This window comes from Netta rufina (genome assembly GCF_964035555.1).
Source record: "Netta rufina genome assembly, chromosome: 8".
NCBI lineage: Eukaryota > Metazoa > Chordata > Aves > Anseriformes > Anatidae > Netta > Netta rufina.
The window spans coordinates 9,315,258-9,340,882 of record NC_140131.1 but is presented as its reverse complement, the minus strand read 5'-3'; the positions used below and the strand labels follow the sequence as shown (position 1 = coordinate 9,340,882).

The 25,625-nt window shown below is 50.6% G+C and overlaps 4 protein-coding genes across 4 annotated transcripts; 2 read left to right on the top strand and 2 right to left on the bottom strand.

The window, feature by feature from the left end:
* Window positions 1-3: 3 nt before the first annotated feature.
* Window positions 4-8,888, bottom strand: LRRC41 (leucine rich repeat containing 41). The gene is made up of 10 exons (XM_084290789.1): window positions 8,776-8,888; window positions 8,588-8,674; window positions 7,875-7,945; window positions 5,942-7,082; window positions 5,060-5,305; window positions 4,035-4,199; window positions 3,364-3,462; window positions 2,790-2,912; window positions 1,819-1,894; window positions 4-1,121 (listed from the first exon to the last, which is right to left on the bottom strand). The coding sequence occupies exons 1-10, from the start codon at window positions 8,882-8,884 to the stop codon at window positions 887-889; spliced, it is 2,352 nt and encodes a 783-aa protein (XP_084146915.1). The 5' UTR covers window positions 8,885-8,888; the 3' UTR covers window positions 4-886.
* A 197-nt stretch (window positions 8,889-9,085) lies between these two features.
* UQCRH (ubiquinol-cytochrome c reductase hinge protein) lies at window positions 9,086-10,349 on the top strand. Its single transcript, XM_084291516.1, has 4 exons — window positions 9,086-9,271; window positions 9,358-9,381; window positions 9,491-9,652; window positions 10,074-10,349. Exons 1-4 carry the CDS (start codon window positions 9,101-9,103, stop codon window positions 10,104-10,106), a joined length of 390 nt encoding a protein of 129 aa, XP_084147642.1. The 5' UTR covers window positions 9,086-9,100; the 3' UTR covers window positions 10,107-10,349.
* A 1,206-nt stretch (window positions 10,350-11,555) lies between these two features.
* NSUN4 (NOP2/Sun RNA methyltransferase 4) lies at window positions 11,556-14,464 on the top strand (the record flags this gene model as incomplete). Its single annotated transcript, XM_084291155.1, has 6 exons — window positions 11,556-11,666; window positions 11,947-12,350; window positions 12,651-12,805; window positions 12,970-13,124; window positions 13,648-13,772; window positions 13,983-14,464. 6 exons carry the CDS (start codon window positions 11,556-11,558, stop codon window positions 14,254-14,256), a joined length of 1,224 nt encoding a protein of 407 aa, XP_084147281.1. The 3' UTR covers window positions 14,257-14,464.
* Window positions 14,465-15,872: 1,408 nt separating this feature from the next.
* LOC311211988 (vitamin D3 hydroxylase-associated protein-like) lies at window positions 15,873-24,914 on the bottom strand (the record flags this gene model as incomplete). Its single annotated transcript, XM_084291059.1, has 15 exons — window positions 15,873-15,998; window positions 16,159-16,304; window positions 16,590-16,698; window positions 17,289-17,328; window positions 17,801-17,844; window positions 18,745-18,844; window positions 19,015-19,112; window positions 19,501-19,626; window positions 19,874-19,998; window positions 20,360-20,400; window positions 21,183-21,389; window positions 21,763-21,896; window positions 22,724-22,867; window positions 23,187-23,300; window positions 24,705-24,914. 15 exons carry the CDS (start codon window positions 24,912-24,914, stop codon window positions 15,873-15,875), a joined length of 1,764 nt encoding a protein of 587 aa, XP_084147185.1.
* Window positions 24,915-25,625: the final 711 nt, after the last annotated feature.

Sequence of the window (25,625 nt, the reverse complement as noted above, 5' to 3'; positions counted from 1 at the left end):
CACGCAGGCAGTAGAAAATCAGGCTCAATTAAGGTCAATCCATTTCTAAAACCACTTGCTTTATTATGGGTGGGATCCCCAGATCTAGCAGAGTGTTTTAATTTATTACTATCCAGTAATAAAATTCACACACATGATACATGATGGGTCTTAATTCTATTTTTATTATAAAAATGTTACAAAACAAACTATTCAAAACTCCTGAAAAATGAGTGCAGATATGGAGTAGAGGCAAGAAGAATTCTTTTCCCAGACACCTTGATAAACGATTGCAAATAATTATATACAAAGCAGCTTGCTGTTTAATTTTCTTAGGAAGTAAAATTTTCCAAACAAAAGCTCAAATGTGAGAGCTTTATTTAGCTTTTTTTAATTACTCATTTGAAGTGGAGGGAGGAGTTCCTATTTCAGGAATCACACTGGCTGAGGCTGTCATTCTGTCCAACTCCCCTGCTCAAAAGCAGGGTAACCTAGATCAAGTTGTCAGGGTCCATGTCCAGAAAGCTTCTGCTGTTTTGAAGGACTGAGATACTTATTAATGAGATATTGGCTGAACCAACATGGAATTTGTACAAAACTCCAGTGAAATAAATAACTGCTTGTCCAGAGATCTGCAGGATGTCACAGAAGCTTATTTGATGCATCTGTCCCACTTAAAGTCTAAAACTGGAGCTGACAGACAAACTGGAAGTAGAGCTGTTGACAAACATGGCCACCTCTATTGCTTCGCTGTGGCACCTCTTCTTCAAAGGAACAGAAAAGCGACAAGACAGCTGCAACCTGTTGAACCATGGAAAGAAAACCCTACCTGTGTTGAGAGAAATCTTATTGGCCATGAACAGAACTGATCAAGTTCAAGCTGATCTGTCTTCTCTTCTTGTGTCCATCACATGACACTGATGTAGTCAGCAAAGGCCTGGGAAGAGTCCCACGAGTCATTGACCACGCTGCACACTGCTTTGAGACGCCGAAGGGCTTCTTGAGCTGTCTCAGCATCCTGATCCAGCCAATTTTGAAAGAGGCGGAGATGGGTGAATTGAATCTGTCCCCCTCTCTGCTGGATGTGGCCTTCTAGCTTCTTGGTGAATTCCAGGAGTCCATCAGGTTTAATGCAGTTTGAGCTTTCCAGGAAAAGGAGGACAAAAAACTCATTAAGAGTCTAGGCTGCAATTTGAGCAGTTTAAATCACTTGCCCCCTCTAGTAATTACTCATGCAAGGATGAGAGGATGTTTCAGTGTAAAATACAGCTTCCTTCTACAGTATAAAGTAGGAATGATCCCTTAATGTCAGTTTAAGAAATAAACACAGTAGTGCAGGTTACTGCCTCTGTTTAGGGCCATTCAGGCTCAAAAAAAAAGAGCAGTTCAGGCTGAGAACAAAGATGATGAAAGGAATGCAGAGGCATTCATAGGATCTGAGAGGGGCAATGACAGCGCTCACTCCCTGTGCTGGGGTGGTGGGAACAGAGCTGTTCATGCTGATGCCTGTGAATAGATGTATGTAGATCCATCAGTTCTAACCTTCAGAGCAAGGAGGGGATGCAGCAGTCTCCCAGGGGAGCAAAAAAATGAAAGCTGCTTTGAAGACGGAGCCTGACTCATTTATAAATGTGCAGGGCAACTCCTCAGGGAGAAGGGCCTGGCCTCAGACACACTGGAGATCTCTGAGGTTATAAGTGCCCATTCTCTAGCCACAGTACAGCATTCTCTGAGCTTTTCTTGTGCACACATTCCCTTAAGGAAGGAACAAAACCCTGCTTGGGCTTTTCCTGGATTTCCTGAAACAATAAGTACAGCGTGTTAAGAGCAGCAGAATACCTGACGTCCAGCTGGCAAAGAGAAGAGGAGGAATCTTCAGAGAAAATGTCTGCCAGGGCAACCAACCTGTGATTCCCTAAGAAGGGAGAAATGCAACTGTTAGATGCAAACTGGGAATGACCCTCAATATTTAAAGCATTTTGGGGGTGGGAGCAGTGCAGAGAGGTGGCTTTGAAGATGCATTGACAACACAAAGGACTTATCTTTAGTTTGTCCCTAAAAGTGAGTTCAGCCCCCAAACAGTATTCAAGGTGCTAGAAATGTTTGCTGATGGGACAGGTTGTTTTACTAGAAAAAAATCCTGGTTTTTGTTTTGCAAGTTAAAATTCAGCTTTGTTTTGAAACAGACAAAAGCAGAGGCTTAAACACAAACCTTAGCAATTTAGTGCATTTCAGGTGCTTCCAAGCTTTCCTGTTTTATTTCATTAAAAGATCAGAAAACAATATTCTGGGTGGACGTGAAATTCATTTCTCAAACATTTCTACGTGGTCTGTAATCCATAAAGGCAATTCCTGCTGTAGGTTTGGTTCTACTTCTTTAAAATAACCTTTACTAGTTCCTACCCCTCCAGTGCCTAATGAGTTTTTAAAGCTTTTAAGGCCCAAAGTTGGGTAAAATCTGTGGTTCTGGATGAAAAGTAGTGCATCTGCTGCTGTATCCATTCCTGTCAGAGGCTGAAGCAGATCAGCATTCAGCAGATCTGAACTCCTGCTGATACTTGCTTTAGCTACAGAGAAAAATAACTGTAATGTCCCTGTAGCACCAAGACTCCTGGTGCATTGCTGAGTGCTACTGAAAAAAAAAAAAAAAAGTTCTCAGCCCCCTCATTTTATGAGCTAATGGTGACTAAGCTGACTCCACTCACACATCTGTTAAGTTTGGCACCAGCTAGGAATGGTTCTAACTCCAACACTGACGCTAACTCCAGGGGAGCTGGTCCAAGGTCATGACCAACATCCACAATACTCACCAAGGCGATTCCCAGGCAGTCTGAGGCTCTTCAAAGATGAATTTCTCTTCACTGTATTGATGATTTCCGTCAGAAACTCAGCAGTGCAGCTTTCAAACAGCCGGCAGAAAGAGAATGAGATTTCTACAGAAGAAATGGATTGACAGCACACGTTAGTAACTCCTTGTGTGCTTCATTATTCCTTAATTACATCCTGCGTATAGCTCCATGTGCAAGAACAAAGCTTCCCTGGCAGCAGACCACACGACATCACTGCTGTTCTGTCACGTGAAGACAGCAGTCACTGCACCAGGAGGTGGCTTTGCCAGCTGACCCAGTTAAAGGCTGATGTCTTCTGCAGGTTAAAAACCTTTTTTTACAGCTAAGACCTCTTTGCAGCACAGGCTAACTTTGCAGCTGATCCTCTCTGCCCTGCTGGCACATAGAACCCAACACATTCCCCTTCTGCCAGCATCTACAGCTCTGCCCCTGGGACACTGACGTTTGGCCAAACCTTCTGAAGATCATTTCTTAAACATCAGCCAGCCAGCCAAAACAGCCAGCTGTGGCACCAAGGCCCAGGAGCTTGCTGTACCTTGCAAGACGGGATCCTGAAGCAAAAGCAGAACTTCTTTTTGGTGGTCAGCCAGGTTCACATCGTGAAAGCTCAGCTTCTTCAAGCTTGGATTGCACTCTGAAAGCAAAATGAGTTCTCAGGTCAAGTACTGCATGGCCTTAGGATAAAAAGAATCTGACCCAACTACCAGCTAACACCCACAAACTACTCGGCAGTGGATAAACTGTGCTGGATTGTGGATAATTAAAAAGAAACCATCCTGTTGTGCAGAGCATTCATGAGCTCAGCACAGAAAACGGGCTGGCTGACACCCACTTCCTTTTCTCATGACTCCAAGGATGTTCACACTGAAGCCACGGACCCACCTGAACTGGTTCCATGCTAAAAAGACTGGCAAGACATGGACACAGCAAAAGCCCAGAGTTTAGATACAGGAGGTTCAGGCACCTGAGCACCTCAGGACTGCTGCCGGGTGTTCCCTAGCAGTTTGTGAGCAGAGTCCCACAAATGCAGCCAAACTGCTTCTAGACTAAAGCTTCACCCAGCAGAACTGCCAGCAAGAGGAAGCTGTAACAGGCTCTGGCAGAGTCTGAGCCAACTAAAAAGCAAGCAGCCACTCCTAGGATGGAAGAGCACAGCAAGGAACTGCTCTGTGTCACAGTTCAGCTACCTGCGGGATAGCAGAGTACCTTTAAGTGCCTGCAAAAGGAGCCCGAGCTCCTGGGAAGAGGGCAGCGTGGCGCTGTCAAGGGACAACTGCTGGAGGGACTTTGAAGCCTTAAGCACTGGCAGCAGGAACATGGTGTGCAGAGGTTCCCTGGGGAATCGGATCTCCAGCTGCTCCAGGCAGCTCTCTAAGGCAAGAAAAACAAACAACGATGAAAGAGCTTGGTCTGGAGTACCTGTCTTCAACGCAGCTAGGTCCCGGGGCAACCAAGGATCCGTGTGCCTTACGTGTCTCATTTAGATTGGTGGGAAGTGCTGGCCCCATAGCACCATATGGGAACTCAGGCCTGTGGTAATATAAACCCCTCATTTCAGGAATCCTGCAAGACCACCAATTCCTGCTGTGTTCTGGCAGTGAAACAGTCCTTGAGAAAAGGCCACCCTTTATGCACAAACCTGTAGTTTCTTCCCAGACCACAACATTCACTGACCCCACTCCATACTGACTCAGGGGTTAGTTACTAGTTTTACCCTGTTTGTTCAGGAGCTAATAAGGGTGAGGAGAGTCCTGTGAGCTGAGAACACCCTGCTGCACCTCCCTGACTTACTCAGAAGCTTGCACAGCGCTGCCATGTCCTCTGGTGCTGTGACCATCAAGAGAAGCTTGCCCTCTTCTTAAAAGTCGTAAGACTTGAAGCCTCACAGTCAGTGGCATGGGCACAGCAGAAGCTCCTGAACAATTTAAAGATCTGGTGGGATATGCTCCCTGTGGGCTGCTGGGCAGGTTGGGTCTGGTCTTGTACAAAGCCAATGTTGTGGCAGGCTGGTGTGGCATTAAGGTGCTTTGTCCAAAACTCTGGCTCCACAGAGAGCATCACAGACTGGAAATGACGAGGTGCACACCACCACCACCACCTGAATCAGGAAGGTGAGGCCGTAATCACTTAATTACACGCCACTGTGACAATGCAGAGCTCAATTCTTGTATGTCAAGACAACTCTTATCTGCCTGCCACATCCTGTGCATCGCTCAGGATCTGTTTCCTACCTGGGATTTCTGCATCACTGCAGCTTGGATTCCCCTCTGGCCCATTCCCCTCCAGCTGGTTCTTGAGGTCGAAGCTGACGGAGAGTGTGTGGAGCTGGGGAAGGGTGCTGAGGATGCAGCGAACGAGCTCCATGCAGGGCATGTGGGAGAAGACGTCGCTCACGCGCAGCACGTGGAGGCGGCAGTCCGGGTGTCGGGAGAGGGCCCGGAGCCCCGAGAGGATGCAGAAGATGTTCACACCCAGGCCTGGAACAGCGTTTGTACAGAGAGGAGTTAGATGTGCCTGCGCAGAGGCACCACGCACGCTCAGCTGGAGCTCCACCAACAGCAGAGCTTTCAGCTCAGCTTGTCCAGCCAAGCTACTGCAGTCAAAGGCTAAACTCACAAACTGCCAGAGGGGGTTCCTCCTAGGTACGCCCTATCCACACACTAAGTTACAGCACTGACTGCATACAGGGGAATCCACCAGCCTGGAAAAACTGGCAGGCTCAGGGCCCACCTCACTTGCCCACCAGGAAGGTGGAGCTGGTATCTGACCAGGCTTTGGTTCATCTTCTGTTTTGTTTCCTGGCCACCCCATCTGCCCTTGTGATCCTACTGGGCTTATGTTGCACCTCTCTTTTCTCCACCCCGATGTGCTATGTTTTTGCAGTTCCATGCTTTCATCTCAGCACCATTTCCTCTGACAAATAAAGGTTCCTCTCTTACTCCTCTTGCCCTCAAACAAGTCCTCCCTCTCATTAAACTTCTCTAACAATGCCATTCTCGAGATCAGGAACCAATACTGCCCCTTCCAGTACAAATAAGATCAGGGTAAGCCTGAGCAGTAAGTCAGACCCTTAGACAGCAGCTGGAAGGAAGCGTCCTGTCCGCACCACTAACCGTTGTAAGACAGAACCAGGTTTTCTAAAGACACCCAGGAGCTTAGCAGGTTACTCAGAGTCCGACACGTGTCCCCAGTCAAAGGGATGGAGCACAATTCAAGTGTGGACACACTTCGGAAGCGGGGAGCAGTTTTCAGAGGAAAGATCCCAGCAGATCCTCCTCTTTTCTTACAGCCAGCATTGCCAGAGCATGGATATCCAGTGGAGGAACTAGTCCAGTTCCCAGCATTTTCTCCCTCTGTGATGCTGTTTTTGTCAAGTAGTCCTGAACTGTCTTCTCTAGCAACAGTAAAAACAAAATCATACAGGTCATCCGGGTCAGCACACAGTCCCCTGCTGCGTCTGAGGCAGCGGCGTTTCTTCCCTACTGCAGATTTCAGCCGTCTGCGAGACTTTCGAAGGACCGGGTGACAGGACAGCTGTTCGGAGCAGCAAGAAGACCCTCCTTGCACGCTGGCGTGGTCACAGGACACCTTGCTGCTTGCCTCCTCGCATGCTCGGTTTTGCAGAGGACAGCTCAGTCCGGAGAGGCCGGAGTTCTGGCCAGCCCCCTGTCCATCCCCCTCCACCTGCACATCAGCCTCCTTCAGAGCCCCGCAGGACCCCTTCAGGTTCTCCCCATCGCTCCACTCCCTCTCTGGTTGCTCTCGTGTTGACCCCTGGCTTTGGGCATTGCCCTCCTCTCTGCAAAGGCCACACGGGCTGCTGCGATAGGCAAGAGCATTTCCTGACCGCCAAAAGCCAGCGCTCATGCTCAAAATGAGAACGAGAAGAACCGTGTCAGGAACAGGCCAGGAATATATGGACAACTGGCTGACTGAGCCGTGGTGAATCAGCCGGTGAAGAAGTAAAACCAGTGAATGCCTGACGGACTGGTATGAGGAGAGGAGGTGCTGGAACTTCAGGATCCGCAGGGAGTGGGCCAGGTTCTCGAGCACTTTTTGGTTGTGCTCAGCAGTGAGCTCCACGGCGCCCTGTAGCATGTTGCACAGGGTGAGCTGCGTGACGTGTGGTGAACTGTGGAGCAGCGGTGAGAAATGATGGTCGTTGAGACGCCAGTCAGAGGAAACATCCAAGACACCGTGAAGGACATTTGAGAAGAACGTTTCAAGAAACTTCTTCCTCCAGCACGTTATACTCTGCAATGAAATTACCTCAGAGTCAACCAGGATAAAAACTCCTGAACAGCGCCACGCTAACAAAAACTCAGCCATAATTTCTTTTATTCTGTTTAAATCAAATTATTGCTGTCTGCTACACTGGTAAACAGTGTCCAACAACAATCTGAGTTGTGCTAGCAGTAGTGTCTTCCTAGCTTTCAGCATCCTTTTCTTTCCATCCATTTTTTTTCCCCCCGTGTTAATCGTTCAAAAACTGAATTGCTCTTGTCACTATCTTTTCATTCTGCTTCTGGCTTAATTTAAATATATTTCAGTGTTTTGAAACCAAAACTTGGGAATTTTCTTCCCAAATGTCTATTTATAGGCTACACAAGTTGGTTGTTGACCATCCTTTTGTGATCCTGAATTGATGGAGCTTTAGTTTTCATACACAAAACAATTCTTTCAAACTCACTCTCTTCTGTCAGGGTTTTCCAGCACCTTCTAATACATCAGCACATTTTTGCAAGCGTAGGTGTGAGTGTGACAGGAGATACTGGCTTTTATCTTCTGTTTCCCTAAGAATTGCATCTGAAAAGACAGATTTTATTTCTTCAGCACACTCACTGGTGTGAAATCAAGGCTGCGTACGCTGTGTGTCCCATTATAAACTGTTTCCCCAAATGATTTCTGTACCAGGGCCATGTCTCTAAGCTCTACAAACACCTATACGTAAACGCCAGCAGTGACCAGGAGCAGCGGCACGCTCCAGAGTGAAACCCTTCAGCGGACAGCAGAATCGGGACATCGGTGCCATGCCGCTTCCCTCACCTCCGAGTTGGGGGGCCTGGTTTTCATCACGTCATCCCACAGCTTGCGCCAGACGGGCTGCGTGGAGAGCCCTATAAAAAACCCACAAACACAAACATATCACCCCTTCTTACCAGCTACAAGTCCTGCCGCAGAGCTCAGCCCCTCGGTGCTTGTCTGAGGGGGAAGCTGAGGGAAAAGGGGTTCGGGCAAGGACAAGGAAGGTGTTTTGTGGTCCTTAGGTTGAATGTGAGGAAGTAAAGACAGTGGGATTTAAAAGTTATGGGGTACTCCAGCTTGGGATCATGCCTCCTGACAGGGGTATGTATCCCTGTCTGGTTGGGCAGCGTGAAGCTGTCCCTACAGTTTGGGGTTCCATGAGGGAGAGCTCCCTACAAATTGGGGTCCGTGAGGGGAGTCCCTACAGCTTTGGGGTCAGTGTGTGTGTGGGGGGGGTCCCTACAGTTTTGGGGTCCCATGAGGGGAGTCCCTACAGTTTGGGGTCACTATAGCTTTGGGGTCCATGACGGGAGTCCCTAGAGTTTGGGGTCCTTTGAGGGGAAACTCTACAGTTTGGGGTCAGTCGGGGGGGGGGATCCCTACACTTTGGGGTCCGTGAGGGGGATCCCTGCCATTTGGGATCCCCCCCTCCGAGCCGGGGCGAGGAACCCTCTCCCCACCGGCTTAATTTTGGGGGTCCCCAGATCCCCCCCCCCCATCCCCACCGGCCGCACCTGCTCTCCGCGCGGCGGCCTCGGCTCTCTCCAGACGGAAGACGGAGAGCAGCGGCAGGAGCCCCCTCAGGAGGTGCCCGGGCAGCGCTGCGGAGAGCGAGAAGGAGACGGCGGCAGCTGAAGGACCGGCCCCCGGCCCTCCGCCCCGCTCCCGTGCCTGATGCCGCTACCTCCCCTCGCCTCCTTACCCCACACATCGGGCTCCAGGGCCGCCATGCTGCGGCTCACGGCCGCGGCGCTGAGCGCCAGGAGGCTGCTCGGCCCCTCCGCCGCCATCGCCCCGCGCCGCGCCGCCATCTTGGGGCGGGGGCGGGCCGCGCCGCCGCCATTTTGAGAGGGGAGGCAGCGGGCGGCCATCTTGGGGAGGTCAAGGCGGGAAAAGGGGAGCAGGGGAACGGCGGCCATGGTGGCCCCGGCCTCGGGTCCCTGAGGGGAGCCCCGCTGTCAAACCGCTCCCGGCGGCTGCGAGGAGCAGCGAGGGCAAAAGCGAGGGGCATGTTGTGAAGAGGGGATATGGCGGCTGCCATTTTGGGAGGGGAAGCGCTGAAGAGGGGCGGGGAGGGCGCAGGGCGCTGCGGGGACGTTTCCGCTGCCGCTGCCGGGGCGGGCGGCGGTGACCGTGGGAAGTCCTTCGGGGCCGCCATGGGGCTGCACGGAGCTGCCGGGCGCGGAGGGGAGCCTGAGGTGAGCGGGGACGGGATGGGGATGGGGCAAAAAACGTCTCGGTGCCCGTTCGTGTCGCTAACGGCTGTGCTGTGCTCTGCCCGCAGGAGGAGGAGGAGGAGGAGCTGGTGGTAAGTCGGGGCTGAGGGCCCCTCGCCTCGCCTCACGGGCGGGTCTGAGCCCTGAGGGGCTCGGTGCGGGGCTCCCCGTGCTCAGCACAGCCCCTGTGTGTCCCCCCAGGACCCCCTGACCACCCTGCGGGAGCACTGCGAGCAGACGGAGAAGTGCGCCAAGGCGAGGGAGCGGCTGGAGCTGTGCGACGCCAGGGTGTCCTCCAGGTCCCAGACGGAGGAGCAGTGCACCGAGGAGCTCTTCGATTTCTTGCACGCCAGGGACCACTGCGTAAGTGCACAGCAGGCCGGCCCTCAGCCAGGCTCCTGAGCGTGAAAGTGTGATGCTTGGTAGCTCTCGAGTCACTCCAAAATCTCCAAAAAGCTGTGAATGTCGGTGCTTTTTCTTATTAAACGTTTCTCCTACTTGCTACAGCAGATCCAGCTTAAATTCTGTAGATTACTAAACAATAATGTCAAACAATGTTTTTGCCATGCATGTGGCACTTTGCTATCTCAGTGTTGTATTTGCTTTTCCCAATTTAACCCCTTTTCATCTGAGGTGCAGCTTTGTAAGAAATCTCACTAGTTTTCTGGAATGACTTTTTGCAAGAGGGCCCAGAAAACCAAGAGACGGGTGGTAAAACCCTGCTGACTTCCAGCCCTTTTGAAGAGGAACTATCAGTCACTGTGTGCTTTGTCTTCTCTTTCAGGTTGCTCACAAGCTCTTTACCAAGCTGAAATGAACACTGGAGCGATTGTCCATCTGCTTCCATAATCTGACAGAAAGCTCTCGTCGGTTCATGGATTCACAGTTCTGCTTCCTGCCTGTTTATTGTCAATGTGAAATAAAAGCGGAGCAGCTTTCTGGCAGTGACCGATTGCCAGCATGTCACTGCATCTGTTCTCATGCACGATGTGCAGCTACAGAAAACCCATGCTGATGTTCTGTAATTTTCCATAATAAACATTCAAAGTTCCTGTGGAAATGCTCTTGGTTTATTTCTTAGTCTCTGGTTCTCACTTGTACTGGTACTGGGTTAAGATGAAATGAGTGGGGGTCAGAGCCCACCTGTGTGTCCGTGGGGAGACTTTTCCTCACTTGTGGGAATGTCCTTGTGCAGCCTCAGTGACCAGTGGCTGCTGTGATAGACAAGAATTTGTTGAAGCCACGAAGACATTTCTGAGCCCCACAAGACCAGTGTTGTTCACTTGGTAAGTTGTGACTAAACCAGTTTTTACAAAAATGCTGCCTTCCAGAGGAAAAACATGAAAGGTTGGCTTTTTTTATAGGAAAGAAACATCATTTTTGTAACATTCTTGAACAGCTAAATAGACTTACTTAAAAATTTGAAGTTGGTTTTTTTTTTCAGACTTTTTTTTTTTTTTTCATTAGTGCTAGTTATTCCCAAACTTGATACCTGATTCTCACCCTTAGAAAGCTGCAAGGTGAAGCTATTTCTGTTTCATGAGCCTTTGGGGATAACTGGCAGCTGCTCCTCAGGGGTTGCTAACAGAGGTTGGAGAAGCCTCTGCTGTGGTCAGCTCTGTGTCCTGTCCCAGTACAACTGACCATGGGGCTGCAGACAGGCAGGGTGGTGGTTCCCCCTATTATTGAGTGCAGGAGCAGGGAATGATGCCTGAGTGGTGCATTGGGGACTTGGGCACTGCTGCACAGTGAGGTGGCATCATCGGTAAGCACCAGCCTGGGGCAGTGGGGTCGCGTTCATAAATCGCGGGATGTCCTGAGCTGGAAGGGACCTGCAAGGATCACTGAGCCCAACTCATAAAATCACGCTGTTTCCCTTCGGGGTAGGATATTTAGGAGCAGGGAACGAACAGCGATGTTTAGCTGTGTAGCAAATGCTTCCTCAGCTCTCACAACATCACCTCCAAAATGCATCACCCTTTCTCTGACGGATCCCGAGCTCAGCCCCTAACGCACCCAAACAGAGCTTAACCCCAGCACCACCCCAACCCTAGCGCAACTTTATTCCCTCTCCGTTTTCCCAGTGGTGCAAGATTTGCAAACATGTGGCCGTCACCCTGCTGCAGGGGGGCTCCCCCATCCCCATCCCCATCCCGCGGCCGCCCCCGTGCGGCTGCGGCCGCCTCCCGGGGCTCCGCCCGCCCGCTGCCGGTACCGGGCCCGCCCCGGAAGGTGCCCGTGGGTTGTGGGGGGGGGTCTCGGGGCCATGGTTTTGGGGGGGCGGCCGCTGCTGCCGCTGCTGCCGCTGCTGCGATGGGGTTTGGGGACCCCGGGGCTGGGAGCGGCGCCCCGGAGGCACCGCCACAAGGAGAAGTGGGTGAGGGCGCCGCCGCTCCCCGGGCACCGTGTAGTTTGGCTTTTCCCCCCCTCAGCCCTCCAGCACCCCCTTTTATCCCTGCTGCACCCCTTTATCTTCCTTCCTCCCCACCCTTCTGCATGCTCGCTGCTCCCCTCTTCCCTGCAGCCCATCCCCTCCTTGCATGGCAGCAGAGAGACCACCGAGTGAAGCGCAGCGGCTGGAGGTCACCGCGATGTTGGGGATTTTGTCTCTTGGAGATTTTATCTGTTCACACACACCCCAAAATTTTCTTCCCCAGGCTGCCACGGCGCCCCGCATCCCTGCCACGCGGCTGGCGCTGCACCACTTCGACGCCAGCTACAGCCCGCAGCTGGGGGAGCGCTGGCCGGCCGTGCGTGCCGCGCTGCTGTGCGAGCAGAAGTACGGCGCCCTGCTCAACAGCTTCGCCTCTGCCGACCACGTCGCCCAGGAGCTGGAGCTGCACAACGCCGCCGATTTCATTTCCGAAGCTGCCAGAAAGGCACAGAGTTTGCTGCAAGTGGGAGCGGAGAAGGGGGAGAGTGTGTCCCCAGAGGGGCATGGTGGAGGCAGGACGGTGACACCGGCAGGGACATTGCCACCACCACCGCCTGCCCCCATCGGCTCCAACATCAAGTGCTACACCTTCCCCAGGGGGGACATCACGCGCTTTCGTCCTGCTTGGTGAGGTGGTTTTCCTGTTTTCTTTGCACTGATATCAACCAGATGTAGCACACGAGATACAACTAGCTAAAGAAGTTGCATTTTTGAAAAAAAAACAAACAATTTTAGTTGGCTTTGAGAGGTGCCAGACTATCCCCAGCTAGGCCTTTAATAATATTTTATTGACCATTCCTAGGACAAACCAGGGTTGCCATTGCCACTGTCGGGGTGTTAGCACCAGCTTCTTTTGTATGTGTCCCTCTTACCCTCCAGTTGTTTTGTTCCCTCACATGCTTGCTTTTCTGTAATGGTGGTTTCCAGGCCAGACTCTCTGGGGCTCCTCAGCTACTATCTGATGGATGCAGCATCCCTCCTGCCCGTTTTGGCCCTCAACGTGCAGCCGGATGACTTCGTCCTTGATCTCTGTGCAGCTCCAGGTGGCAAGACTCTGGCTCTGCTGCAGACTGGGGCTTGTGGTAAGCGAAGGGGCTGTCGAGTAAAACTGGGATGGGAAAGAGTGCTGTGGTACGTGGCGCTGCCTGTCTGCCTGTTAATCTTTTGTGGTTATAAGAGTTGGGAATAATGTGTGTTTTTTTCCAGAGTGAATTTCTCAGCATGCTGTTTTCTCCCCTCGCCCCAGGGCATCTGGCAGCCAACGACGTCTCCATTTCCCGCACAAAGAGATTGTACCAGATTCTCAGTAGCTACGTTCCCAAAAATGTCAGGGAAGCCGTGAGTGTCACGTCGTACGATGGAAGGGACTGGGCAGAGCTGGAAGGTGGAACTTTCCATAAGGTAAGTGATTGAAAACCGGTGAAGATTAGCCCAGCTATTTTAGTTTTCTCCTGTTTCAGAGGAAGACAGCAGCTCATCCAACAGTATAATTGTATAGCCTTGCACAGCCTGAAATGCTGAGACTAAGCCACATATAGAGTAGTATTTCCTCTACTTATACCCTTTCTGCAGCATCTGGTGAGTATGGGCATCCTGAGCTGTACCTTTATCTGTCTGTATGATCCGTAAATATCCCATCCTAATTCTTCACTTGCAAGGGGTTAGATATGAAACTTAGATGGTTGCTTCTTGTTTCTCAACCCGTACCCATTCCCCTGACAGGCAGGAGCCTGGTAGGCTGTGCTGGCCCCTTAGTGGTTTGTTCTGCTTGGGGGAGGAGGATTTGTTAAACCGGGAGGTGTCCCCTCAGGAGTTTTGCTTTATTACCTGGAGCATGGCAGGGTTGGAGGTGTTGGGTGAGGTGCTGGGTGACCTCCGAGCTCAATCTGAGGCCAAAAATGATGCAGGATCTCTGCTGCTGCAGGTCCTCGTGGACGTGCCCTGCACGACGGACAGGCACTCTGTGATGGAGACAGACAACAACATCTTCCACAGAAGGAGAACCAAGGAGCGTCAGATGTTGCCAATGCTGCAGCTGCAGCTGCTGATGTGAGTGAGCTTGACACTGTTTTGTTGTTAGCTGTGTTACAACAGCAGCTCTTGTTACTGTCAGCACTGAAACCTCTTCTTACTTTGTGTGTACCTGTACAAAGCTCTCCCCACCTCATATGTGCTGTGTGTTGGCTTCCTGATTTCAGTGCCAGTGTCCTGCACTGTCCTGTTCCTCCTGTGATGGTGTGTTTGTTCTTCATCCCCTAGTTCTGGGATCCTTGCTACCAAGCCAGGAGGAGACGTGGTGTATTCTACGTGCTCCCTCTCCCCGCTGCAGAATGAATACGTGATCGAGAGAGCGATAGAAATTGCAGAAACCCAGTTCAACATCATGACCCACGCCGAGGACTTGAGCCACTTCCGCACGCTCTTCCAGGACACATTTTCTTTCTCCTCAGATTGCCGGCTGGGGGAGCTCGTTCTTCCTCACCTCACAGCCAACTTTGGACCTATCTATTTCTGCAAGTTACACCGAGCATAGAAGGGGTGGCAGATTTTGGCTCTTGGGCAGCTCCAGCTTCCTCATTGTACATCTTTGGGCCATCTCAATTGGAACTTGCTTCCCCGTTGCTGGCTGTAATGAAATATCCTAGATTTCCAGGGAAAGAAAAACTACTTGATATTTATTTTTTGTATTAAAATATCTCTAAGGAAGTCTTTTTACTGCAGACAGAGAATAAATGAGAAAGACCTGCTGTGGAGTCTACTGCCTGTTTGTCTGTTTGAGGACTTTAATCTAGGAAAGAGAGGTCTCAATCAGATGGAGCAGTTCATCTGTCTCAGAACAGGATAAATGGTGCTGTGCAGATGTTGTTTTCTCCCTTGCATCTGACTGCTTCTGTCCTACGTGAGCAGGTTCAGGATAATAAACACCATCTGGGGATCTCAGGCTTTCTGCCCCAGATCTCACCATCTGCATAATCTGTCTCTGCTTATCAGCTCTCTGCTGTTAGAAAAAGCAGCCTGAGGTCCTTAAAGAAGAGGTTCTTAAGAATGCTGCTTCACTGGGCTTGAAAATACACCTGTGGTGCTTGATAGCTGCTGGTGGAAACAGCTTAGTGCTGTGGAGAGGCAAGTGACTGTTGCCATCTCCCACAGACAGAGAGGTGTGAGCACTGCCATGGGTGCTAGATGCCACTTAATGTCCAGTGGGGAGCTGCATGATTTTGAGGAATAACTGTGCACTCATATGATCTCATCTGTCAGCGGAGGGTTACTCAAGTTTACAATAACATTTGCTTAATACCTGTATTTTATTATTTTTTTTCAAGTAAAATAGTGATGGAGGGGGTAGAGAGACACAGCTGTATTCCCAGCAGGGCTGTTAGCCTCAGCAGAATAGCCCATGCTTACATCCAGTGCCAGCACGAAAATACTGCTGAGGGTAGCTCCCACCCATACCCATTGTTTCAGGGAGGTGCACTTCATAGATTTTTGATCATTTGAACCCAACATTAGACATTCTAACCCTCTGCATCACATCACGAGTGCCAGTGTGGCTGCAGAGTGTGCTGGTGGGGAACACTGCACAGTCAGTAATGCAGCAAAAGGAACTGGTTGTCTTCAGCCCTATCAGCTTACTGGGGCAAACAGGGAGAAAGGAGAATGAGCAGCAGGAGAGGTGGGGGACAGACGGCAGGATAATATGTGAAGCTGCATTGTCCATCTGGAGTCTTCAGATACTCTCATTTTTCTTCCAAGGAAGAATGTGATGCAGGCAAGGCAGGGTTTCCTTTCAACAAAGGAGTTTGGTGTTGTGAAGGGTTTGTATGATGAAGTGCTGGAGGATTTATGCTGATGTTTTGGTCTCTGCCTCAGCTGCTGAGCTGTTTATAGAGGTGAATCCAGCAGCTTTCAGCCAAGACAGAGGACAGCGAGGCAGATTTGCAGTCCTTTTAATGACTACTGAGGAAACTGCTGTGTCCTTTACAGGATCTGTGCTTGTCAGCAGGAAGAAGGGCAGGAAATGCGTTCTCTTTCCTCCTTCCCTCCTTGCTGGAATCTATGCCCTTCGGATTGCAAAAGGGGAAACTGATGCAGAGCCGCCCTGTTTGCATCTCGGCTGCCTCTGGCCCTGCAGAGCTGGGACTGGAGAGGCTACGCTGCTCCCATCCTGCGGCTGAGGGTCTCCACCTCCTTCATGAAGCGCAGGCACAGCTCCTCCTGCCACGGCAAGGCCACGCACTGCACGGCCACGGGCAGCCCCACGGCTCCTGCCACAGCCTGCAGAGGGGACACAGCGAGGGGTTACCTGGTGGAGCTCAAGAAGTGCTTTTTTTTGCACTGTGCCCATATTGACAGACATTTAGGAACCACGGATTTCAGCGACATTTACCCTCAACGTTCACCAGAAGTCTGCTCCACCACTTTCCCTGTCAAATACCTGTTTCAGTGTCCTGTCCCAGGAGTCATCACAGCATCCCTGGTAAAGCTTCAGTTCTTCCTCGTCAGCTTCTGTCACCACGCTGACAGGCACGACCCCAGCGGGGAAGTTCAAGACGTTGTACAGCATCGTGGAGGAGACAGCAGCTGAGAGAAGCAAAACAGACAACACAGGCAGCTACAGACTCAATTTCAGACATATTCCTTGACGCCCTGAGAATCAGCTGCTTTTGGGAGGCAAAACTGCCCAGGGCTGGTCATCCCTGAGTCCCAGTCCTACTGCAAGAAACAACTGCCACCAGATCCACCTCACCCAGGTGTCTGCCAAGCTTTATGGCAGTTGCTTTTCCTTCCTAATGCCCATAAAATGCTTTGGTGGTGAAGCTCCACGGTGCTCCTCTCCCCTCCCAGGAAGGTCCCAGGCTCACTTACGGAGGAGTTTCCCCGGGAATCCCACGGTGAAGGCAGGCCCTAGGACAGGGCACAGCACGACGTCCAGCTGGAGTTCCCTCCACTGGGTGATGAACTGCGAGCGGTATGCCTGTGGGAGGAGAGGGGAGATGACATTGAGGCCATGTCCACACCTGGAACACCTCGGATTCTCTGGGGCATGCACCAGGCTGTGGAATGGCTGTGCACCAGAGCAGAGGCAAGGCAGAGGAAGGGCTGGTTACAGCGTGTGGGCCCCATGGAGGAACCCCAGCTGGGTTGCAGTGCTATCAGGACAGATTGGTGTCATGGACTCTTCTCTTACAGCCTGTAGTGCAGATATCCCCAGAAGGAGACCCACACTGTGTCCAAGTGTTTGCCTCCACAGCACGTGGACAAACTATGGATGGGAACTGGCAAGGTTCCTCTTGAGCCAGACTTGCTTTCAGGACAGCCTTTGTTGCTCTGGGACCACTGAGTGTGGGCATTTGGGCGTGAGCATTGTAACCCATGAAGTCCTGAACCAAAAAGCCCAACTAGTCCATTCTTACCTCTCTTTTGTGCCTCTCCCCTTGTCTTTTCCCCAGCACCCCACTGCATAACCCCTTTGTTAAATACCGACCCTCCTCCTCTCTTCCAAACTGACACCATAATGCCTCAACTCATCACATGATGCCCAAGAGAAAAGCCCTCAAAACATACCTCTATTTGATGCTGTTGATTCCACAATTCATTCACTGACCTGCAAGCGGAAATCATAGTAACATTTTTTTAAGCTTAAGAAGAGGGGAAACTGCTTAAATAATCCTCCAGGTTGATAAGACTCAGTGATTTTAGCAATTACTTAAAACAATACGTCTTCCTCAATTTCTCTGAAGTTTCCGTAGGCATTTAGCCAAGCTGTTAAGCAACAAATGTCTGGAAATGGAAGAGAGAAGGTTTCTCTTGTGAGTCTGGATTGAGTGCTTATCTCTGCCACAAGCTTCCTGTACGACCTTGTCCAAGTCCCTTAATCCTTTCAGAGTAACACTAGGGGCAGTGTAACACTAGGGAAGTGGGGAGACCTTTTCCTAAGGCTGAAGCTTTGTCCAGGACAGAGAAACCTCCTGCAGAAAGCCTGTTGTGAACCTGGTGCCCCCCACTCCATCGTGGACACTTAGAGGAGAAAACATAGTTCATTTCCATGAGCATCCCTTGGGACAGCTCTGTCTTACCTCATTCCACACAAGGCATTCAGATAGTCAGCCAGGCGGGGAAACTGGAAAGGCAAATGATTCTCGTTAGGGGCATGGTGTGAGGGTGCAGTAACTTGTGCCATCCCAGGAAACCTCTGCTCGTGCCCTGACTCTATGGGGCTGCTGTGCTAAGGGTCAATGACATTGCTTAAGAATGCTCCACATGGTTCTCATTTTGCTTGGCTTCCAACTTCTTGTTGTTGGTTCTCCTTTTTTTTTTTTCTTTCTTTCTTTTTTTTTTTTTTTCCTTTTCCTTACAGCTCACTATTTCCTACTCACAGAGGAATGCACTGACCTGAACCAAGACACTTATTTCTGATAAATCAAACTTTTTTTTTTTTTTTTTTTTTTTTTTCCTTGGTGTCTCATAGAAACAAGATTTCTGCAAGCATTTTGGTTGCCTCCCACACACTGCTACATTTTTGATCCTGTTAGCTGAGAACAACCCAACTGGAGAGAAGGGCAGTGAAAACCGGAGGATGCAGGACGAGAGGATGTTTATTGTACAAATGGGGCCGCAGTGCAGATCAGCTCTTATTAATCACCAGGAATCCCTGTGAAGGTGTGCTCTTTGGAAGGCCTCAAAGCAGGGATAGAGCTTCAAACTTGAGTTCCCTGCTGTACTAATCCCAACGCATAAATCTGTAGGAAACTGGGCACCACTAGATACAGCATCTGAAGAACCACTTGCTGTGAGTTCTGCATTATTTTTTACAGCTCTTTGCTGGTCCTCTTCTCATTTCCCTTTGCACTGGATAAACCCCAGCAGGGCTCTAGAAAAGACCTTCCAAAGTGACAGCATGTGCCTTGGCCTAAAATCCCCGTGTTTGCAGTTAGAGGTGGCTCCCAGCACCATCACGCTTCTAAGCATCTCAGGGCCTTGCTGACACCTCTCTGCTTTGAGCCGGAGGCCAGGAACTCACCAGAGGTTTAAGAATCAGAGCCAGCAGCTTCTTCACCAGCCTTGGGATCTTGTAGCAAGTCACCTGTGGTTTTAAGCTTGGATCTACAATATTTCCTGTGCTGAGAGATGACAAGAGGGGATCATGCCAGAGGAGCTGTTTGCCCTTTCTCAGAAACCCAAATATCTCCTGTTTGGGGTGTGAGAGGAGCTAGTTGTGCCTGTGTGTTGTGCTCAGGGGCATGGGGATAGGGGTGTTTTAGAGCACTCCTGCCAGAGGGCTCCTACTTACAACTCATCCAACCAAGCACGGCCTCCATCAGCAAAAAATGTCTTCAGAAACAGTTCATTCATGACATACTGGATCCGAAGTGGAGAAAAGGGCACCAGCTGCACCAAAACACAAAATCATTTGGCAGCCTGAGGATGTGAATAATTTCCAAGGCCTGACTGGGGATATATTCACAGGCAGAGCAGAAGCCTCCCTGGGCTCCACACACTGGTGGAGGGGCCCATTTCAGCCCTTTAGCCATCTTTCCATATGATTATTTGTCCCTGGCAGCTGTTTGGCTCAGATCTGAGACCTCCTCATTCCTCCTCCCCCCTGTTCCAGGCAATCACTCTCCCCTCAGTGCCGTGGTAATTTAAGATAGCGCCTCTGTTATTTATCCCACAGCTGGGCCTGGTGGCTCTGTTCAGTTTCTGAAGGTTGATTACAGCAGGAAGGGGCAAAGCTGGGGTCACCCTGTGGGGATGAGTGTGGGGTGGTGGTGCTCACCGTGTGCCCCGCTGCCTGCAGAGCCTCCCTGGTCTCACGCACCGCCCTGCGCATGCAAGGAGGCAGCGGGAAGAAGCCGTCGGTGTCGTAGTACCCAACCCGCAGAGGAGCAGAGCTTGAGTACACCTGGAGCAAAGGAGACACCAGTCTCATGTTGCCTTCCTCCCCACCCTTTGCTGGGGTCTTTCAGTCAGATAAACCACACTCCAGTTGAGAGAACAGAAATAATTACTACTTGTTTTTGCTCACCATTTTATTTCCCCTGGTAATTATGAATCGTGCCCTCAAAGAGATCTAGCCAGTTACTAGAAACCAGGACTATAAAGCTAACTGGATCCTTGAGGCATGTAGGACTGTTAAGGACCAGGCTCACCTCCTCGTTGAAGGGGATGGGGGGCACAGTGGGGTCCAGCCGGAACATCTCCTCGCAGAGCAGTGCCTTCATGCAGAGGGCCAGGCTGTCCACATCTCTCGCCATCGGCCCCAGCGCAGAGGGAACTGGTATGGGACAAGAGGAAATGTCCATAATAAGCAAAGGAGTGTGCTAAGCACTGGTTTGTCCCTCCACATGGTCACAGTGACTGCAAGGAACCATCAAGCAATGAGGTGGGGTATTCTAGGTGGCCTCCACACAGGTCTTGGCTGCCTCAGGCCTTTCTCAGGTCTAGAGGATGACTTAAAACCTTAGAGGTGATATAACTTCTCTGAGGTGACCCCCAGGAGCCATGGCAGTCTGCACCGGGGCTTGTTGAACCCAGGCCAGAGTCTCATCCTGCCCTACAAAGCCGCCACATTCCACTCTTCCTGCTTGTCACAGCATACAGAAAAAAAATAAATAAAAAAATTGAAATTCACATACCTGACAGGATCCCACTGACTGGGCCATTCACTCCAGACAGGCTGCGTAAAAAGAAAAAAAAAAAAAAGTATGTTGTAATTCCAGTAAGAGGGAGATATTCTCAATACATCTGAATAGAGCATTGTGATCTTCCATTCAGGACCTGAACCAGAAATAAATTATTAAAAGTATTTGATCTGAGCTGAGTAAAACAGAAAATTTTTGTCAAATTAAAAATAAATAAAAAATCTAAACCACAACAACTCTTAGTTGTAGTTTAACCAAAAATGTTCCATCTTGGAGTTATTGAACCACCTTAGCCCCTCTTTTTTTTTAAATTCCAGGTCAGTTTTACAGTGAAAGCACTGCTGTTTCCAGGCAGAACCTAGCAATATTGCCTCTTGGGAAAGGTTTTGAGCAAAGCAAGCCAGCATTTATGAAACTGTCTTGTTTTTCCCTCAAATACTTGCTGTGTACATCATCCTTCTGCTGAATTTGGCAATTAGCATCCGTTCCTCCAAAACTGCAGCTTGAGGGCAACTTGACTGTATGGTCCAAAGAATTTTCTCTCTGTCTCTAATTTACAAGTTAGGTTTTCCCTTTATTTACTTTCAGAGATTTAGGGACTGACTCTCAGGCAGGTCTGAATTCCCATTTCCTCACCAAGGACACGCTGTCCTGTGTGACCAGACAGCAGACCCATACGTGTGTTGAGCCCTCCCTGAACACGGTGGGTAGGGCACAAGGTAGGTGTGAGCTCAGAGGGACACGTTGTGCCTTGGGAAGGAGCAGAGTGGGTTTGCAGGCTCCTTGCAGAGTGGGAAGGGCAGATCTCTGCACCTACCTGAGCCTTTTGGCCGTGGGTTTGAGCCCGCACAGCCCGCAGAAGCTGGACGGCAGGCGGATGCTGCCACCAACGTCCGAGCCGATGCCCAGGATGGAGCCTCCCCCTGCGATCATAGCTCCTTCCCCTCCTGAAGAGCCTCCGGGGGTCTTCTGGTGGTTGAGGGGGTTCAGGGTCTGGCCGAAGATGGTATTGCTGCAGTCATAGCTGAGGAGAAAGCCAGCAAACAGTCTGGAAGAGTCTAGCACCTTTACTTTGTCGTCTCTCTCCTGCACTGGGCTTATGCAGCATAGCCAACCCCTCCATCCACCCCATATACCCTTTGGGACAAGGCTCATTCCTATGAGCCCCCACTTCCCATGCACAAGTGCACTTAGTTTTTCTTATGTCACGGTGTTTTTTCCCCTTCATCTTACAGAAAAGCCATTTTCAGTTCAACTGAGATGGGTGACAGCTAATGGAAGAGGGACTCATCTGCGAAACATCTTAGGAGACAGGAAGGGGCCTGTCCATGACCTAAAGGATGGGTTTTGGTTTCAGGAGCACAGCCAGAGGAGAGATTTCTAATGATTTATGTTACTTGAAGAGGGATTGCGGCACGTTGGTCTTAGCGAATGGGATGGCCCCCTGTCTCTTCAAAACCTTGACTAGGACGCTGTCCTCCTGCTCTGGAGTGCCCAGGTATTGCACAAGCCCACAAGTTGACAGTTGCCCCTGCAGAGAGGAGAAGGGACAGTGGACAGGGTCAGCACGGTTCCCCTGCAGTTTTGGAAGGAAGATCTGCTGTCCCCCTTGGGGAGTACTAATCTATTCCTCTTCATGAAGGGCCAAGCACTCCCTCTCCTTCCATCCTTAGCAGAGGGCTGCTATGCACTTACAGGGTTAAGGCTGCTTTGGAACCTGTGGTCCTTTTTCAGTTAGCTCTGGTACCTGGGTCTTGTTTTGCTAAAGGGCTCAACGGACAAGCTACAGGTCTGCAGGGATTCAAGGTTAATGGTTCCTGCTGCCAGTGAATTTTTGGAAGCTGAGCCCTGTTCCTATCAATCATACAGCAAACCCTGAAGCCTAAGTCCAACTTATGGCTCAAAATACCACATAGCCCAGCTTGTGCTCACCCATGTATCAGAGGAGAAATCATTTGGTTTTTCATTGATGGAGGCCCTGCAACAGATGTGCAGCTGGGGCCCTTTGCTCAGGATTTACCTTCTGGCAGGAGGACTGCTTGTGAGATCAATGCCGAGTCTGCTCCCACCAGCACGAGTGGAGTCACTGAAATCTGCCCTTTCAGTGACTCTGTCTGGCCTAACTCAGTTCAAAGAAAGCACCCACCAGATCCACGCACCTCATGTGAGGGGATCAGCAGCTCCTAACTGCCAGGGCTGCAGCTGCAATGAGATGTGGGGCCACAGCCCCAGGCCCAGCCAGGCTTCCTGCGGTATAAGCAAAGGAGGGATCGGGCCCCTTCCCCACCCTCTGTGTCCCCCCCATCGCCACCCAGCCTGGCTCATGATGGGATGCTTCAGGGGAGCAAAGGGAAGCACCTTGTGGCCAATGTGGTCCTTGATGCTGACAGGGATGCCGTAGAGAAGCCCCTTCTCCTTCTGCCCTTGTATTTCCTGGAGCTGCTCCTCACACTCTGGGATAAAATGTCGCACACAGTTTGTCTGCTGGGTCACTTCCAGGGCCTTTGCCAGACACATAGAGGAAGAAGTGTTAGTTAAGAACATCTTAATGATATAACTGCATTCAATAACTATCTGGATCTTCGAAGCAAGTAGTAGTGGTAACCCCTCCCAGAGCATCCTAGCTCAGACCATCTCAGATGGCTATCTCATTATGAGCACGACCCAGGAGTAAGAGGTATTCCTGTCCTTTCATATCTTTCCTCCGATATCTGCTGGATTAAAGACTTGCTATAATCAGCAGCTCCAACAAGTCTTCTCAGTCACCAGCCCATACTCCAAAGCAAGCAGAACAGCCCTTCATGCTGCACACAGCACTCACCTTCTCTATGTAGGTGTAGAGGACGGTCTTGGGGGACAAGGACCCTTCCTGTAGTCTCCCAGCAAGTTCCAGCAGGGGTAGGGACAGGATGGCATCTGTCTGCGCACTGGGGACCTGAAAGATGATGATGAGGAAGAATGGCAGGACAGCATCTCCAGGTACCCATGGCAGGGGTCTCTGCCATGTCTCACAGGAGATAAGTCCCTTGTATTTTGCCAGCATTAACAACAGAGCTTGCCAGAAAGGCAGATCACGCATGTGGGGGCTCAGACTCCGAACTGATGATTGCTTCACCTGAGTGTAGAAGACCTTCATGCATCCATTACAGTGAGGGACACTCACAATCACATCTGAGCCTCCCTTCCCACACTGTGGGACTTACCCATTGACTCAGAGTTAATCTCATCTGAGCAAACCAACCTGGTTAGACGAATGCCCTGAGTTGGAAAGGACCCACAAGGATCACTGAGTCCAACTTGTGCCTTAAAAGTACCAAAGTCCTTGCACACAAGTCTCAGGCTGGCCCTTCATCCCTTGGTATGGGTACAGGCACTATGCTGACAGCCCTGGCATCAACCTGGGGTGGCAATAAACACCTAATAGCTCAGGCCAAGCAAACTAAAGAAATCAATAAAGACTCACAGGTGGGTGAACTCTGCTTAGGTGAAGACAACTGGCAGTTCTCAGAGACACCATTTTTCTAATGTATATATATATATAAATATGTATTTTTAAAGTTTTAAGAAAAAAGACTGTAAAGATATATATCACTGTGGTTGCTTTGATTTGTCTCCAAGTGCATTACCTGTGTAGACATGATCTGGCTGAACCAGCACAAACGCAGAAGCAAACGGAGCAGGGGGGAAAGGAGGGTTAGAAATGAGTGCTGCTGAACTGCAGGAATTGCACCCACATCCATGCTGGTTGGGTGCCTGCCTCATTCATCCCCGTGTTGTGTTCTGGTTGCTCACAGGAGAAGTTAAGTGCCCTGTGCCTCATTAGTGTTAAGTTAGGCCAAGTCTCTTCTGGGCAGATTGGTGGGCCGGGAGGCCTCACTTGCTGGGAATCCTGGTGAAAATTCTTCCTTTGAAGACTCTCCAAGAGCTATCTAGAAGGCAGGTTTTAGAGCCAAAGACAGAGGGGTGTGGACGGATGTATAAACTTAAGAGGTAGGAAGAGAAAAAGCTTTTTTGCTTCTACACATAGAGGCGAGAGATATTTATAGATCCCTAAAGATCGAGAAGATCTGAATTGATTAAAATCCAGTGCTTCATCACCTTTGTTGCCCATAACCTCTTCCAGTGTGTAATTCACATCTCCCTGGCTGTAGGCTCCCACCACATCTTACAGCTTGAGAAAAGCAGTGATCTCCCTTCCTCCCAAGGCAGCCTTTCCCCTTGGTGAAGGCTGCTGGAACATCTCCCCTGGGCTCTCTGTGACAAAAGCTAGCAGCAGGAGCTGAAGAACAACGTCAGAAGACACACCGGTGGGACTCAGCCTACCCCAGGGATGGGTTACCTGCTCCCTGAACTGCCGGACAGCCTCTGCCATTTTCTTCACACCTTCCTCCCGGGTCCTCTGAGCCTCTTCCATTTTCTGCTGGATCTGCCTTTCACCCAGCCACTTCCAGACTACCACGGCCACCGCTGAGCCACAGAGAAGGCCGAGGGCAGCAGCAGGAGCCACTTCTGGCTCTGTCAGGAGCTGTCTCAGCTGTTGCTGGATCATTTTGCTCGACCCTCTGATCTCTGAGGATGGAGGGAGAAAGAGAAGCAAGGCAGAGAGCTTCCCTGCCTCCCCAGGTCTGCTCCTTCCAGCACCAGTGTCTCAGCTCAGCAAGTAGTTTATAAATCCAAAGCTGACCCCTGCAAGAGATGCCTTCACGGGGGCATGAAGTGGGGAATGATTGATGGAGAAAGGCAAAAGGTTAAGTTTGCACAGCCAGTGAACCCTGGGCTGTATTGGGTTTATACAGGCTCTCCGGACTGTGGGAAGTTCTCTGGTGGGGAGGAAGGGCTGGGGAATCAGCTGGTCAAAAGAAGCAAGGAAATAGCTTCACTCCTGTTTCCTGTGTAGCCTAGGAGGACAATGGAAGAAGGGGAAAAAACAGCTTGAACTCTCAAGGTTTCCTTGCACAGGAATGAGGACAGTATGACGAGAGGATGCTTGGCTGTGGGGTACCCACTCATCCACCACAGCAGCCACAGGCAGTTTCAGGAGGCCCGTGAGATAGGGCTCAGCTCTGCCACAATGCCTGCACAAACCAGAAGGAGAGGTGGGTCCACCCCATGACAGAGCATGTGGTTATTGCTTTAGGAGCAGAAAATCCCACAACACTGCAGTCCAGAAGCAAAATATTCCCATCAGATATTGAGACGGCCACTGCTGAGGTCCTTCCAGCACAGACGCCTCTCACTACAAGCACACAAGAACTGTGCT

Excerpts from the sequence above, each read along its gene's own strand:
- LRRC41 (XM_084290789.1), bottom strand. The coding sequence starts at position 8,884 with ATGGCGGCGCGGCGCGGGGCGATGGCGGCGGAGGGGCCGAGCAGCCTC. Across the intron at positions 7,946-8,587 it reads GGCCGCCGCGCGGAGAGCAG|GGCTCTCCACGCAGCCCGTC; the intron begins GTGCGGCCGGTG and ends GGTTTTTTATAG. Across the intron at positions 4,200-5,059 it reads CAGTGATGCAGAAATCCCAG|AGAGCTGCCTGGAGCAGCTG; the intron begins GTAGGAAACAGA and ends TTCTTGCCTTAG.
- UQCRH (XM_084291516.1), top strand. The coding sequence starts at position 9,101 with ATGGCGGCTGCCATTTTGGGAGGGGAAGCGCTGAAGAGGGGCGGGGAG. Across the intron at positions 9,382-9,490 it reads AGGAGGAGGAGGAGCTGGTG|GACCCCCTGACCACCCTGCG; the intron begins GTAAGTCGGGGC and ends GTGTCCCCCCAG. Across the intron at positions 9,653-10,073 it reads TGCACGCCAGGGACCACTGC|GTTGCTCACAAGCTCTTTAC; the intron begins GTAAGTGCACAG and ends CTTCTCTTTCAG.